At 34.5% G+C, this 14,849-nt stretch overlaps 1 protein-coding gene across 6 annotated transcripts in view; it reads left to right on the top strand.

Annotated features, from left to right (window-relative positions):
* NOL4 (nucleolar protein 4) overlaps positions 1–14,849 on the top strand; it is a 304,984-nt gene that overhangs the window by 86,898 nt on the left and 203,237 nt on the right. For all 6 annotated transcript variants that reach the window (XM_033087854.1, XM_033087852.1, XM_033087857.1 and 3 more), the window contains exons 3-4: positions 13,194–13,305; positions 14,199–14,311. In XM_033087854.1, coding sequence (XP_032943745.1) covers positions 13,194–13,305; positions 14,199–14,311 — 225 coding nt within the window. The remainder of the gene's footprint in view (positions 1–13,193; positions 13,306–14,198; positions 14,312–14,849) is intronic.

The following is a 14,849-nucleotide window of genomic DNA, read 5'->3' as shown; positions in this document are numbered from 1 at the left end:
ATCTTTGACTTAATATAAAGAAAAAGCAAAATAATATAGCAAATAAACAAATATAGGGCACTGTTTTTCTAAAATTGTTTATTTCATTTTATAAACAATTCTGTTTATAAACTGTTCTGTATATCAAAATAGAGTTAAAAACTTAAAATTATTCCAAAAATTTAATTTTTATAGACATTCTTTAATATTGAACTCAGTGATACTGTTATACAATAAATCAGGTTTCACACAGGTGATTTCTAAATATTGAAGACAGCTATTACATTTAAACACAATACACATAATATTAAATCCACTTTTATGTTAGAACATTCCCATTGTTTTTGAAAACTAAAACTAGTATTCAGACTAATAAGTCACATCTGTAAAACATCTCAGAATGAAAAAAATCGGTGGCATGGCAATTAGAATATTAAATAATACTTTTAAAACAGTGTACTGCTATTCGTCAGAATTGATTTATTTCTTGTCAGGTGTAGGTGTAGTTAGAATTATCACAGGTGGACAGAATCGTAGTGCAATGCTTTATATTCAGAAGCTGTCTTTTTGGTAGTGGAGACCATCAAAAGACATGAGCTCACCCAGACCAGTTCATCATCAACTAATGTCACAAACCCTATCATTAATAATTTCCATATTAAACAATAATGTCCCAGTAAATAGATATATTCTAGAAAAGGGGATTAACCTTTTGGAGAAACCTCATTAACTCTTTATGTCCAGCCTAGTAAGTTGCTACTTCAGTGCACCCTTGTGGTGAAAATGAGCCAATGCAGCTTTTAAAACTAAACGTTTAATGCCTAGTATCACACAGATCCAGAGATTCAGGTATTCCTGAGTACTGTGATGGTGCAAGAAATAAAATCTTTTGAATTTCCTAAAGTATATGCATGTGAGCACCTGTGTAAATACATATATATGTATTTAATTAGGATAGAATATAATAGGAAGAATAAATAGGATGTGAGTGTGACTGTTGTGAAAATGGTGCCGGCTCCAGATAGACTTGGGTGTAAATCCTGATGAGGAAAGTTATATATGTGTGATTTTGGCATGTATTATTTATAGGGTTTTTTGGAGCTCAGAAATAATATATGTAAAGGTTTTAACATAATAATTGCTTCAAACATTATCATATTGAAGTGAATAGAAACATGATTTTTTAAAAACATATGAAGTTGTTTGTTTGGTGACAGATGCTGTGAACAACTTTTTTTTCTATTAACTGTTATAGATATTGAAAGGTCTATTTCTTTCTTTGTATCACTTGTGCCCCTCAGTGACCTATGGATACCACCCAATCATGTTTTCATTCATGAGTTTCCGAGATGTGATATTATTATTCTCTAGCCTTATCAGTTGCAGTTTTAGTCATTTTGTGATAAATAAAAACAAACCAACCTTTACCTATTCTTTATCTGTTTATCTGCTCTACTCTTCATCTTCCCCTCCACTCTCGTTTTTCTGGGAATGTCCTCTCCCAGTCAACTTATATAGCATGACCATATTTGAGCATGGCTCTGCCCCTTGACCTTACGTACTAATCGGAAAGGAGGTGAATCCTGAAAGAAACTGTTGTGGTGACCTAGCTGCTGCTTCTGAGGATTTGAAATTTGGACCAAGAAATGTCTATCTTGATGTATTTTTTCTCTTCAGTAGAGAACATGCAAACATGGTATCTTTTGTTATACGCATCCATTAATTGTATAATTATTTGTATAGTGTAAAGCCATGTTTCTCAATAGGGCACTGTAAGCTTTTTGGGCAGACAGTTGTCATTGTCCCAAGTACTCCAAGCCATTTTCTTATTCTTAATGCCTGAGTGTTAAGTTCCAGTAACACAAGCCCCAGTTATTGTGATAATCAAAATGCATCCTTACTCCCAATTTTCAAAAGCACCTCTACAGCGCAGTAAACACCCCAAGCTGAATGCCATTTTCTAAAGGAAACCATGTGGCTATTTCTCTAATTGGTATATCACAAAAATGTTTTCATTATTTGCCAGTTGTCGAGCAATTCAAGAGGCCATTGAATTCTGCATTCATGGCACATTATTGTCATCTCACAGATCCTGTACTTTGCCTGCATAAATATATGAGGGTAGTACAACTTATGAGACTCTAGTAGAATGAAGTCTAGCCTTCTCCATTTTCTTCTCTTTCTTCTAAGATGGCTAATTCTTGTCTGCTTTGAGTGACTGCAGCAACAATTTTCTTGGCTACCTGTTTCAAAAGAAATGCTGCTTCCCATAGACTAGCAGGGAAACTTGAACGGAGGGAATTGTAACAGGAACCAGGGAGAGCTTGTGCGGGCCAGTGCATTTGAGACCAGGAAGGCTAAATTCTACTTGTTCTCCCCTAAAACTCAGTAAAAACACTAACATATCATATTATACACACTTTTCAAGAGAAATTGAGAGGGGAAGTAAATGTCCCATACTTCTCATGTGTGGCTGCATATCTTCCTGTAGTTTTCATGCTGTAATTGTATAAACACTTGATTTGCTGAGTCATTTTATTTAATATTTAGAGATTCTCTTTATTTTACTATTAGGAAACATGTAGGAAGAAAAAGTTTTTCAGTGTCCATCTGCTCATTTTTTTTTCATCTAATGTAAGAATCTTTCGTTATGACAGTCTGTTCCTTAACAGCTAAATATTCTAACATAAGAAGCAACACAGAAATAGCACACACAAATTTAGAGATACCTCCAGTTTGTTTGACTATGTCTCTTTTTGATATTGTCTGTCCGTCGCATTTGCTCAATTGGTGACTTTTAATTATTGCAAAATAACAACTCCAAATTAAAGATATTCATCATTATACTAAAGACAAAACAAATGAAAATAAAATTCTTTTTTACAGAGCAGTACAGCTAAATTTGAAGTATAATCAATGAAACAAATGATTTCCAATAAAAATCGATTAATTGTAATGAACTTAAATCACATTAAATTGTTTGTTTGCCTATACCTTGATCTACTAATGCATAGTGATGTGACAAAGTCATCTGATTTTGCCCTGAAATGCCGATAACTCTGTTTTCCTCCTCTCATTTCTTTTTGTCCTGTAGTGGATTTCTGTGCCTTTGCTCAAGCTGAGTGTTTTTGCCTTTTGCCTCCCTCATGTACCATTTCTCCATCCCTGGAGGATACTGACCTATGCTGCTGCACCACATTCACTGTTCATTTCTCTCACCCTGCACTTGATGCATTCGCCTCAAATTTCCAAATGACTTTTGGCTGTCTAAAATATGATCTGAACTGTCTAGAAATAGTCCTGCCTATTTTAGATCTCCTTTGGATTTGCCAGCCTTTATTTTAAACTTGACCACATAACCACCATATTCTCTCAACACCGCAACAAATACCTTTGTATTGACAAGACTGCATACCTCTTCTTTTGGCCAGTGATTTTTGCATTGCATATCACAACCATTAGTGAGCTGTCAAGGCAATTTAGTGGCCTGTGATCACTTTTAAAAAGTGAAAAAGAAGAGAATAGAAATGATCCATTTTATTACATAAATATGAATATGTACTCGCTTATGGTATAAAATATATCCATACCTGTGCTGTTGGTTTAAAAAATTGAAAAACATTGCTTTCAATGGGCACTGTGATTTCAAATTGCCAGCAGACGCCCAAGAATCACTTCCACCTACTCTGCGTCTCACTTCTGCTCTTAGTATATGCTCAGATTTTCCTGACATACCAATTTGTTCCAAATTTAAAATTATATTTAGGCTCTAACCCATATTTTCATTCATCTTAGATAAATGTATCCTATAAGGTGGTTAGGATGTATATAGGATGCCCAATGATATTTGAATTTTAGATAGACAGTAAATTTTAGTATGTTTGTCCCAATATTGTATGTTTATCTGGAATTAAAATTTAAGTGGCTGTGCTGTATTTTATCTAGCTTAATCCTATTTAAAAATCAACTGGAGATATTTCTGACTGGGCCAGACCACCCCTCTCTGTTAACTAACTAAATGAAAAAGGCAAGGGAAGTTGATTAATGGGTATGAAGGTTGAATGTAGGAAATGATCAGAGAAGAAAGAAGAGAAAGAAATAGTAGACAGTGATAGGAACTGATACTGGAGTAAATGATAACATTACCAGAGTCATAGCAAAGCAAGTAATGCTACAGGGTTGATAGGAACCAAACAAAAAATGAGAATCCTCCACAAGGGGAGCAGTGGTGAATTTGGGGTTAAAGTGCAAATCCAGCAGCATCTTGATTTTGGTACTAGAGACATTTTTAAGGTACAAGAATTCCGTTGCTTATTTAGCAGATGTTTAGAGGTAGACAGATAACAACATAGCACAAAGTCTTTCTGCAGTTGTAGCTAGGGTTGGCTCTGAAGCAAAAATTGTTGTGGTCCAGAGTGAATACAGATTCGATTAGACAGGCCAAACTTCTGGCTTCCTCTCTAATTGATTATTATATAAATGAAATTTAACTAAGAGTATGCACTCGTGTATTTATGTTGTCTGGATAAAAGTATTTTTCAGAATCACTTCAAAATTAACCAATGACCAATAGGTGATTCCAATAATTTGATGTACCCAGGCACATTAGTGGTATAGAACCGTATGTAGCAGTATTCAGAGAGAATTATAGTGTCTATGCATTCAATAGGTATTTGTTGAATAAATAAAAGTTTAGTTGAAAAATGTCTTCATCTTTATAAGACAGTTTCCATACGCACATCCACAAATTAATAATTTCCTCTGTAGAAGTACAGTGATGTTTACTACTCATCTTTAATCATGCATGAAATGGGTGAAAGAGAACCAATATAAAACCAAACCATTGGCTGGATATTTAAATTTTGTAACACATCTAGAAAAATGCCTGGGCCTAATGTTATAGCATTTGCAAGCCAAGCAATATGTATCTAGATATCTGTATATCCATATATACGTGTGTGTGTGTGTGTGTGTGTGTGTGTGTGTGTGTCCTAATGCCCTCCTTACAAACATATTTAAAGAAATACAATGTGTAAACCAGATAAAAGCAGAGTGGTCTTTGTTAAGTTGGAGATGCTGCCCAGAAGCAAGACTTTCCTTCCTCAGACAAGGGTCTCTCTGGACCATGTTGTGCTCTGTCTTTATGAATAAGGATATTTAGGGTGTTTATAGCATTTGGGTTTATAGACTTTTTTCAAGTATATTTAATTTTATTAGCTTTTAAAAATAAATTTTCCATAGTTTCATTATTTAATTATGTATATTGCAGGTGGTTTGTGATACCATATCACAATATTAAATATTCAATATGTAATATTAAATATGGTAAGATAAACAAATTTCAGTAGGAGAATATTGTGAGTTTTTTTCTTTATTCATAATCCCAAGAGTGTTCATTAGAGGAAATATCAAGTTTCGCTCTTAAGGGGCAAAGTCTTCCATGAATGTACTGCATATTTGGCAAAAAAACAAAAACAAAAAAACCATGGTTTTAATGTTATTATTCCAGTAAAATAAAGATATAATTGCTATTCTCTAAATTCATTTTATGAAGCAAAGGTGGAGAAAGTAATTTTACAAAATATTGTGATTAGTCCAATTTTATTTTACACTAAACCTCGGCATTAGATATGGAATAACTATGCCAGGGCATCACTCTGTGGAGTAATGTAATTTATTAAAAACTTCAACACTTGCCTACTATTTTTTCTAATTACTGATGTTTAACAACATTAATTCTGGGGTTTTTTTGTTTTGTTTGTTTTGCTAGATCCTTATAAACAGGACAGAATGGTGTGATTTTGGGTTGATAAGTCTTTTGAATTTAGCTTTTTTTTTTTGCTTTAAAAAGTGATTGCTTATGCTCATGATTCACTAGTGTCATGTGATGTCTCTACTTCAGCTCATGCATTAGGTTCAAATCTTAAACCAAGAATGACTTCTCTACTGGTGAATTCCTTTTAACTAGAAGTCTTATTCCTTTAGAAATAGGATACTTACACTCCTTCTTGTACCTTCTATTAAAAGCCTAAGTCCTGTGCATTTAGTCTTGGCTATTACAATATTACAAAGTCATCACTTTAGCTATCAGTTCTGCTGGAACAGAACAGATGGCCTGTTAATTTCCTCCAGGTGGAGCTCTGTATTGTTACTGCATAGTCTGATGTGTTTCCTGTTGAACTTTGTAACCTGAGACAAGGTACAGAGCACTTGGCAGCCTCTTGTATTCAGAAAGGTCACCTCAAACAGGTTAGAGCATTTTATAAAGAACTTCACACCAGGGAACATTATAAACATTTTAGCATAATTAACCTATGCTGTGAGGTTAATATTGCAACTCTTCATGGATGAGACAGTCTCTCTCTCTCAATTTCTTTTGTAATACTGATAACCAAGCTATAAAATATAGTGATTAAAGGGAGAGGCTCTGATTCCAGATTATCACATTAGTCTTCTCTCTCTTACTTGTTTAACAAATTACACAACCTCTCTCAAGCTTAGTTTCCTCATATGTTAAACAGAGATGATAATAGTGATGATAATCGTCTATTCCTGGGATTGTTGTGAGGATTAAATGATAAAATCCATGTAAAATTCTTACTTAGCCTAATCCACTTATTAAGAACTCAATCAATGGAAAATGTAAACATACATGTGACATTGTGGGGACAGAGTCCCAGAGAGCAGTTTCCAGGCTCTCGGCCTCACGTGGAAAGGTGCTGACTCGGGTAGTAGATGGCCCTCAGCTGTGGCTAATTGACCATCAGCTGTTACCAGTTAGCCAATTAGCCACTGATATAACTGCCATGGATGCTTTGGTTGGTCAGTCAGTTGGTTGGCAGGCAGAGAAGCGGACAGCAGGTTGCAGGTCGTGTGGATCTAGCCTTCAGTGAGACTATAGTGCCTCCAGTGAGACTAGTGAGACTATAGTGGTATGACTTCCCTATTTATGGCTTTGTGAGTGTTCCTTTTTGGCCTCACCATGTCCTGCGTTCTTATGTGGGGAGCGGGACCAGAGACCCTGCAGGCTGCCTCACACGACAAATGGTGCAGCAAGCAGAGTCTCTCACATGACAGACATTTAGGAAATATTTCCTCTTTTGTAAAACAGCCAAAGCAATTAATAGTTATCATATAATGAATGAGAATCTTAATTTTGACAATTGTCAAGTCTCTACCATTTCAGGAACTAGGGAATTGCAGGTTTATGTACAAACTGAATAAATTTAAAGGGCCTTTCTGTTGGAAATATTCAGAAATGAAACAGTTAAAATTAGAGAGGAAGGATGCTTGGGACTGAAGAAGAGAGACATAAGGCAAATAATCCTGTGTTAAAATTCCGTTATCAATTTTGCTCCCAATTTATAAAATTTTATGGCTTGAGTTAATAAGATAAACTTCCATCATGTAATTGTGAGACACAGTCTGAAAAATTATAGCAAGGCAATGATTTATTACATTGTTTTGATTAATTAACTTCTTTAATGTTTTTAACTTTATATTCATATATTCCGATCCCAGTAAGAAAAATTTATTTCTAAAGATAAAACTCTGCTCTTCAAAATTAAATGTAAGAAAATTTTAGGAATTATATGTTATCGAAATTATAAGATGAGATTTGTAAATTATTTAACTAGGATGGATTTTTTTTTATTTCATTTCTTTTGGATAACTGACATTTTTACATTAACTGAGCTGTGTTGAGGGGAAGGTAAGTGGCACTGGAGAACTGCCAGAATTTGACTTTATAGTTGTAGGGTTTTAAATAAAGTCTGTTTCTTCTTTCTTCAGAAAGTCAGGAACGTTGGCAAGGTAAAATGCTCATCATCCTTTCTGTTATAGTACTTGTCAGTAAACTTTTCAGAAATGTGTGTGTGTGTGTGTGTGTGTTTCCCCATAAGTAGAATATCAATAGTAGTGCCCCTTATGGGACTTTTATTAGGCCTTCTTCACATAGATTAGTTTATCATTAGATTACTAATGTCATACCATCTTTGCTCCAGAGGCCAATTTTATTGTTTAGTACATCTAAAGATGCTGTAGTGCAATTGTTTTTATGTAGAAGTAGTGCTGTATTTTTTTTTTTTTGATGGGAGAATCATTCTACTTGTAATTTATGTTATATGTTATTTATTATTTTCTGCATTACTGATGAATTCCTGTCTTAGTGGACTTTGAATGTAATATTTTCATTTAAAACAATATCAAAATTCACTACACAGATTAAGATCTTTAGAAGTGACAAGTAATAAAAATATTGCGTTGTGCCACAACATCCCCACCCCTCAATGCTAGCTAATTCTAAGTTCAACAACAAATCTACAGCCATAACTCAAGTTTAAGGAAGTTTCACAAGTGCTGACTTTATCCTGTGATAACACTTTGATGTTTTTTGAAATACATAATTTAAAAAAAAAAACCTATTTTGATGTTCCTGCTTTCCGTGGATCCTAAACATTTGTCTAATCTGTCTATTGGATAAGCTCACCATGATCCATTCAATTTATAGAAATAAATCAGGATTTTGGAGATCCAGGTTTGAGTTTCAGCTCTTTGCTTTGCCTTCTACTGTCTAACCATGGCAATTCATTTCATCTCTTTGTATTAGTCAATCTATTTATCAAAGCATTACCATAAAATCTGTTTTAGCCACTGTCTAAAACAATGATTGCAAAACCCAATGAAAAGTATAAAGCATTATATACACGTAAGAAAACAAGTCTAGACTTATAGAAAATAATATTTCTAATAAAGAGATACTTGAAATTATTTACCTGATAAATTAATGTTAAGGTTAGTAGTTTGTATTGTTCATATGGCTACGTTCCAGTCCTTATTTCTGTTGTAAGTAACATATGTGGAATGTCACATGGCAGTTGTCTTTAGTGTTTAGTTCAGAGGGAGCAAGGCTAATAATAGCCATTCATGTTATATTTTGCTTCTTATTAATAACAAGATGCAACATTTCTGTGTTCCTAAACAAATTCTAGAGAAATACTCTCTATCTTTCCCAAATAAAGGTGTTTCTAAGAATACATTTTCAAATGAAACATTCTCCTCCCCAATGTTCTAGAAAATGTTCTGTACTGTATATTCAATGTCTGATTTCTCTCCTAGAAACAGAGAAGTGATTAGATTTGAAAAGTGGGTTAAAAAATAGACATTTATGAATTATTATAGCATTTTATATAATTATTTATAGCATTAGTAGAATGGTATTTCAAGTATTTGAATCAAAATATTTTTCCTTTTCTGTCCCTTATTACTAGGTTTTATATGCAACTGCTTTTACAGATTGCGTGAAAGGGGTTAGGACTTTGATAAATAGACAGCCTGGAAGAACATGTCCCTGAGTTTTATCACCATTTATGAACATCTATTTAGAGTTGATTTAGCATTTTAAACATTCATGGAAACGGCCTTTCATTAGGGCAGGGACCGTTGGGGCATTTAGCCTGGGACCCAACTTCAAAAAATGCTTCACATGTAGGTTTTCAGTGTTATCTCTGGATGGGGTTATCAAAGGATATCGGCAGGATCCAAAGATAGAATTTCATCAAATGGCTTTAATTCTGAAAATGTAATTATTCTAATGATCATGATTTAATAATTTTTTAAGGATTTTTTTTCATTTTTAAAAATGTTGTGAGCGTGGGCCGGCCAGGCGGCTCAGGCAGTTAGAGCTCCATGCTCCTAACTCTGGAGGCTGCTGGTTCGATTCCCACATGGGCCAGTGGGCTCCCAACCACAAGGTTGCCAGTTCAATTCCTCGACTCCCGCAAGGGATAGTGGGCAGCGCCCCCTGCAACTAAGATTGAACACTGCACCTTGAGCTGAGCTGCTGCTGAGCTCCTGGATGGCTCAGTTGGTTGGAGCGGTCCTCTCCACCACAAGGTTGCCAGTTGGATTCCTTAACTCCCGCAAGGGATGGTGGGCAGCGCCCCCTGCAACTAGCAACGACAACTGGATGTGGAGATGAGCTGTGCCCTCCACAACTAAGACTGAAAGGACAACAACTTGAAGCTGAATGGCACCCTCCACAACTAAGATTGAAAAGACAACAACTTGACTTGGAAAAAAAAAAAGTCCTGGAAGTACACACTGTTCCCCAATAAAGTCCTGTTCCCCTCCCCCCCCCCCAAAAAAAAAAATGTTCTGAGAACCTCAGCAATGAAGGTTGCCCGCGACTCTTAATTTCAAAGAGGTCTGGGAGGAACAATTCTAGATAAGGAGAAAGGAATGATTTTCCCTCTTCACTTCCATGGAAGGATAAATATTGTTTCAGAAGTCAGTGTGAGACTTGAAGAGTCCATTCAGAGGATCTTTCGTTCCTGTACCTAAGAAGACTCCATAGTCTGTGGGCCCAAGTGAGCATGAGGTGGGGAAGTGAAAAACCTGCGGACGGTGGGAAGCCTCCGCAGGTCTGCCTATTAAATGAATTCTGAACACCAAGAAAAGTACACCCATTTATCCATTTATATGACATATAGTGACATTCTGAACGCTATGCAATAATACCACCACAAATAATAATGTGATAAAATACTTGCTAAAAATCTTTCCTAGGATACAAAATGGGGCTTTCTGTTATTCAATGCACACAGGTGCACATGAATGCAAACATATTTGTGACCATTACAGGTACTTGTTTTTCAGAGTAAAGCTGTAAAATAAATGTCATATGATTAATAATGATTCTAAGACAAATTGATTTGGAGTTAAGTAGAGCTAGGACAAGTAATACGATTGTGTATGGTCAATCATAAATCTGTTGAGAAGGGGTTTCCTACACATGTGCTTTATTAGTTTTTGGGAAAAGGCAGGTTATGGAGCTCATTATGACTATGGAAGCCAATGGAGCATCCCTGCAACTCCGCCATGTGTCTATCTTTCTTTCAGTGGAAGATTTTTATATAAGGAGAGGAAAGTTTTAATAGAAATCCTTTATGAAAATCAATGGAGCATTTTCCTCAAATCCTATTTGTTAACGAATGTACTGGTCAACCCCATTTGTCCCAATGGACTATAATTCTCTGTGAGTTAAAATAGAAAATATCAGGACTGGGCATGCATCATAAACTTTGTTTTACTAATGCATGATTGTAAAATAGATTTTCAGAGAGTCAGAAAAAATGACCTCTAATCAGATAAATAAATCAGGCAAAGGTGTTAGTTCCTGCTGTAAAATAGATGAATAGGAATCAAATTTGTGTGTGTCCATGTGCATGTGTGTGTAAAGAGAAAGAGCATAAGAGAGAGCAAATGGGAATTTATATTTCCCATATATAAGGGAATATATATTTCCTTATTTAATAACTAATATAGAATAGTTTGAAATACTTTCAAAATTTTCTGCTTATTTTTCTATCACATCTCCTTGTATCGTATGAAGAAGTATTTTTTAAAAAGCTGGACATCTTAATTTACAAATGATTGCTATACCAAAAATCAGAGTGTCATACTTCAAATCCTAGTAAAGTTAAACGTAAATTACCTGTGTATAGATTGTCCATGCCAGATTTTAATTACAGACTTGTTCCTTCACTTTGGTATTCTTAATGGCTTATTTTCCTGAGAGTCAGCGGGATAGGCTAAGTGACATAGATTGATTTAAATGTTAAATTCAGGGAAAAATATACTTTGCAATTTTAGATCTTAGTATGAAGGGTTTCCTCAGTGCTGTGCTCCTTCTGTAGCGTGGATAAGCAAAAGTTGACCCCATCGCCATTAGTAGAATTGGTATAGACTTGTACTCAATTATACATGAGAGGCATATTTTCCATGTGGTATATATACACAATGGAATACTACTCTACCGTAAGAAAAGATGAACTACTGCCACTTGTGACAACATGGTTGGATCTTGAGATTATTATGCTAAGAGAAATAAATTAGACAAAATGTCGAGAACCATGTGACTTCACTCATCTGTGGGATATAAAACTGCAAGCAATAAGGGAAAAAGACAAACAAACAAAAGCTCATAGACACAGACAGCAGTTTTGTGGTTATCGTAGGGTAATGGGGGGTTAGTAGAAGAGGGAAAAGGAGGTCAAATATGTGGTGATGAAAGGGGAACTGACTCTAGATGGTGATCACACAATGTGATATATAGGTGATGTTTATACAAATTTATACTTGAAACCTATGTAATTTTACTAACCATTGTCACCCCAATTTAATAAAAAATATATTAGTGTTCATAACGGCCATGCATGCGCCTGAGAAATCGTCTGTGGCACTTAACTTATCTCTAGTTTACATCTTATTTATTCCTCCTACTTACTTCATATTTCCTGTACCAGTATTCTATGGTAGAACACTAATGCCCTGTATCAGACGTCTTAGTAGAACTGAGTCATTGTTAATTTTCCTTTAGAGATATTTAACAATTTGTCAGTTTCACTGCAGAAATGATTTGCTTTGATGAGAGAAATGTCTTGTTTTTTCTTTTTTTTTAAAGAATATTTTTTTAAAAATCAGTGACAGGGGTATTGATTTCTAACTTGACTTTAGATCATGGTTCTGAAAATAGAAGCTCTATCTGTATGGGGCACTGGGAAAGCTTTCTCTGCCAATGTGAGCTATTGTGGACATAAATTGTGAAAAACTTACATAAAGTAACAAATGAAATAAGTGGCCCAAATGCATTTCCAGATGTGTCATTTTCTGTGGAAGGGCTGATTCACTGCAGTAAATATATATATGAGTTTAGTTAGAATTCTCTTATTTTCACTTAAACTATTTTGAAAGGCAATAATGAAGAAATGCTCATTAATGCAAAATCCAACATTTATTGCTTCTACTTGGGACAAAATTTTAAAATAGATATGTAAAATTGGATAAAATTTTCATGATGCTAGCAGTAAGTAAGTTTTAAAAACAATGTTGGCAATTTTTAATAAGGAAAATTCACAAGAATATCTGTACACTGTGATATTCTTACTAAAAGAAATGCAAAAATAGAAACATACCCATTCAGATGTGGTTGGTTTCTTTTCTCTCCACATCGCATTATTAGCTATTATTAAGAGACATGCAATCAAGTTGGATAGATATTTCTTGAAATGATGCATGGTATGCAGTGCATGCTTTCATTGTGCTTCCTGCCATTATGGAATAATGCGTCTTATTTGGAAATACAATGATCATTTCTGTTGAATCACACTCAGTCAGCTTATATAATAACACTTCTATTTTGTGAATCATTGCAGATTTCAGAGAGCTATGCCTTCCTACCAAGAGAAGCGGTGACACGATTTCTAATGAGCTGCTCAGAGTGCCAGAAAAGAATGCATTTAAACCCAGATGGAACAGATCATAAAGGTAGCCACAGTGTCAAATAGTGAGATTTAAAGTAATTTTATTCATAATGGCAATTTATATCTCACATTTTTATAAAAAACGTGGTAGACTGAAACAGTTCAACAAGTCAGATCATCTCATTTATTCAAGTAGGAGGCAGTGAATTTTGAATAGCCACTTACAGAGTAGTTCAGTGCCCATTTTCAGAGGAAAGACAGTTTTGACTGTAGCAAATAACTTTTTTCTTATAATAATGTTTTAATATTCATTCATTCTGTGTATCTCATGGTATTTTAGATATATTCAACAAGGAAATTGATGTTCCATTTGTGTCCTTTTAAATCTGCCAATTACTTATTTCTAAAAGTGTTGAATAGTATGGAGTTCCTTCAATGAAAATTTTATATACAAATTATAATTTGGGTTTAGGTTTCATTAAAAATTATCTAGATTATTTTCCTATTCTATGAAATTCTCTCAGCAATTAAATTAATCTCAAAGATACCCTTAGGCTAGCCCATTTCCCTGTGTCATAGGATGAGTAGACTGGCAAAAAAGAAAAAGAAAAAAGAAGGAAAAAAGCAAATATTTCAGAAGTACATATAGGAAGTAAGTGTGCAGCAAGAGAAAAATACAAAAATACAAATAATTGTGTTTAATCACCATATTGCCTTCACTCATTGTTAACCAGGATCAAAAAGCTCCCCTGTAGTTAGAAATAACTGATTTATCCATAGTGTTAATTTGTCACAATACACCTGGTTATTTTTTCTACAATCCATCTGTAATGCTTCCAATGTCCTAAACAGTTGGTATCTAGAATCTTATTTCGATTTGAACAAATTGGGTCATGCTGAAATTACAGGTAGAATGCAGTATCACTTTCATTACCCATTAAAAATGTTTTATTACAGATAATGGAAAACCTCCCACTTTGGTGACCAGCATGATTGACTACAACATGCCAATTACCATGGCCTATATGAAGCACATGAAACTGCAGCTGCTAAACTCGCAGCAAGATGAGGTAAAATGGAAATATCTATGTTTGTTATCACTTAACAAGTCGGAATGAAGTTTGATAACCATGACTGTCATATTAAGCATGATGACATTTTGAAGATGGTAATTTATCTTTTAATGACAGGAATGTCATCAGGATTGCACAGATGGAGATGATAGAGATTCCCTGTCTTAAAATATCTACATTAGTGCTATGTGGGAATTTGCCCATTGACAAGAAGGTTCATTTTCCTTAATTGACCTCTATCAAGCTAAGCTTGGTAAAGTGCTAGAAACTTTAAGGGAAAGTATCCCAAATGAGTGAGTATCCAAGGAAAGTGTCCAAGCCGTTAGTACTAAGGCTATTTTTTCCAGGAAATCAGAAAAGTCAATTTAATAGGTATTTCAAGTATAATCATACTTATTTTTCAAATATGGCATTATTGGGTGAAGTATTATTAAATTCTCTTAAAATTACCTGATTGAGCTAACTTTATAAAACCCAAACCAAATTTTTTGTTTTCCTCTTTATTTGAGCAGATTTAATTTCAAAACGATATTTA

This window comes from Rhinolophus ferrumequinum, chromosome 19 (assembly GCF_004115265.2).
Source record: "Rhinolophus ferrumequinum isolate MPI-CBG mRhiFer1 chromosome 19, mRhiFer1_v1.p, whole genome shotgun sequence".
In the NCBI taxonomy this organism is placed as follows: domain Eukaryota; kingdom Metazoa; phylum Chordata; class Mammalia; order Chiroptera; family Rhinolophidae; genus Rhinolophus; species Rhinolophus ferrumequinum.
The sequence above is the reverse complement of the archived record's forward strand: the minus strand, read 5'-3'. Positions and strand labels throughout refer to the sequence as shown.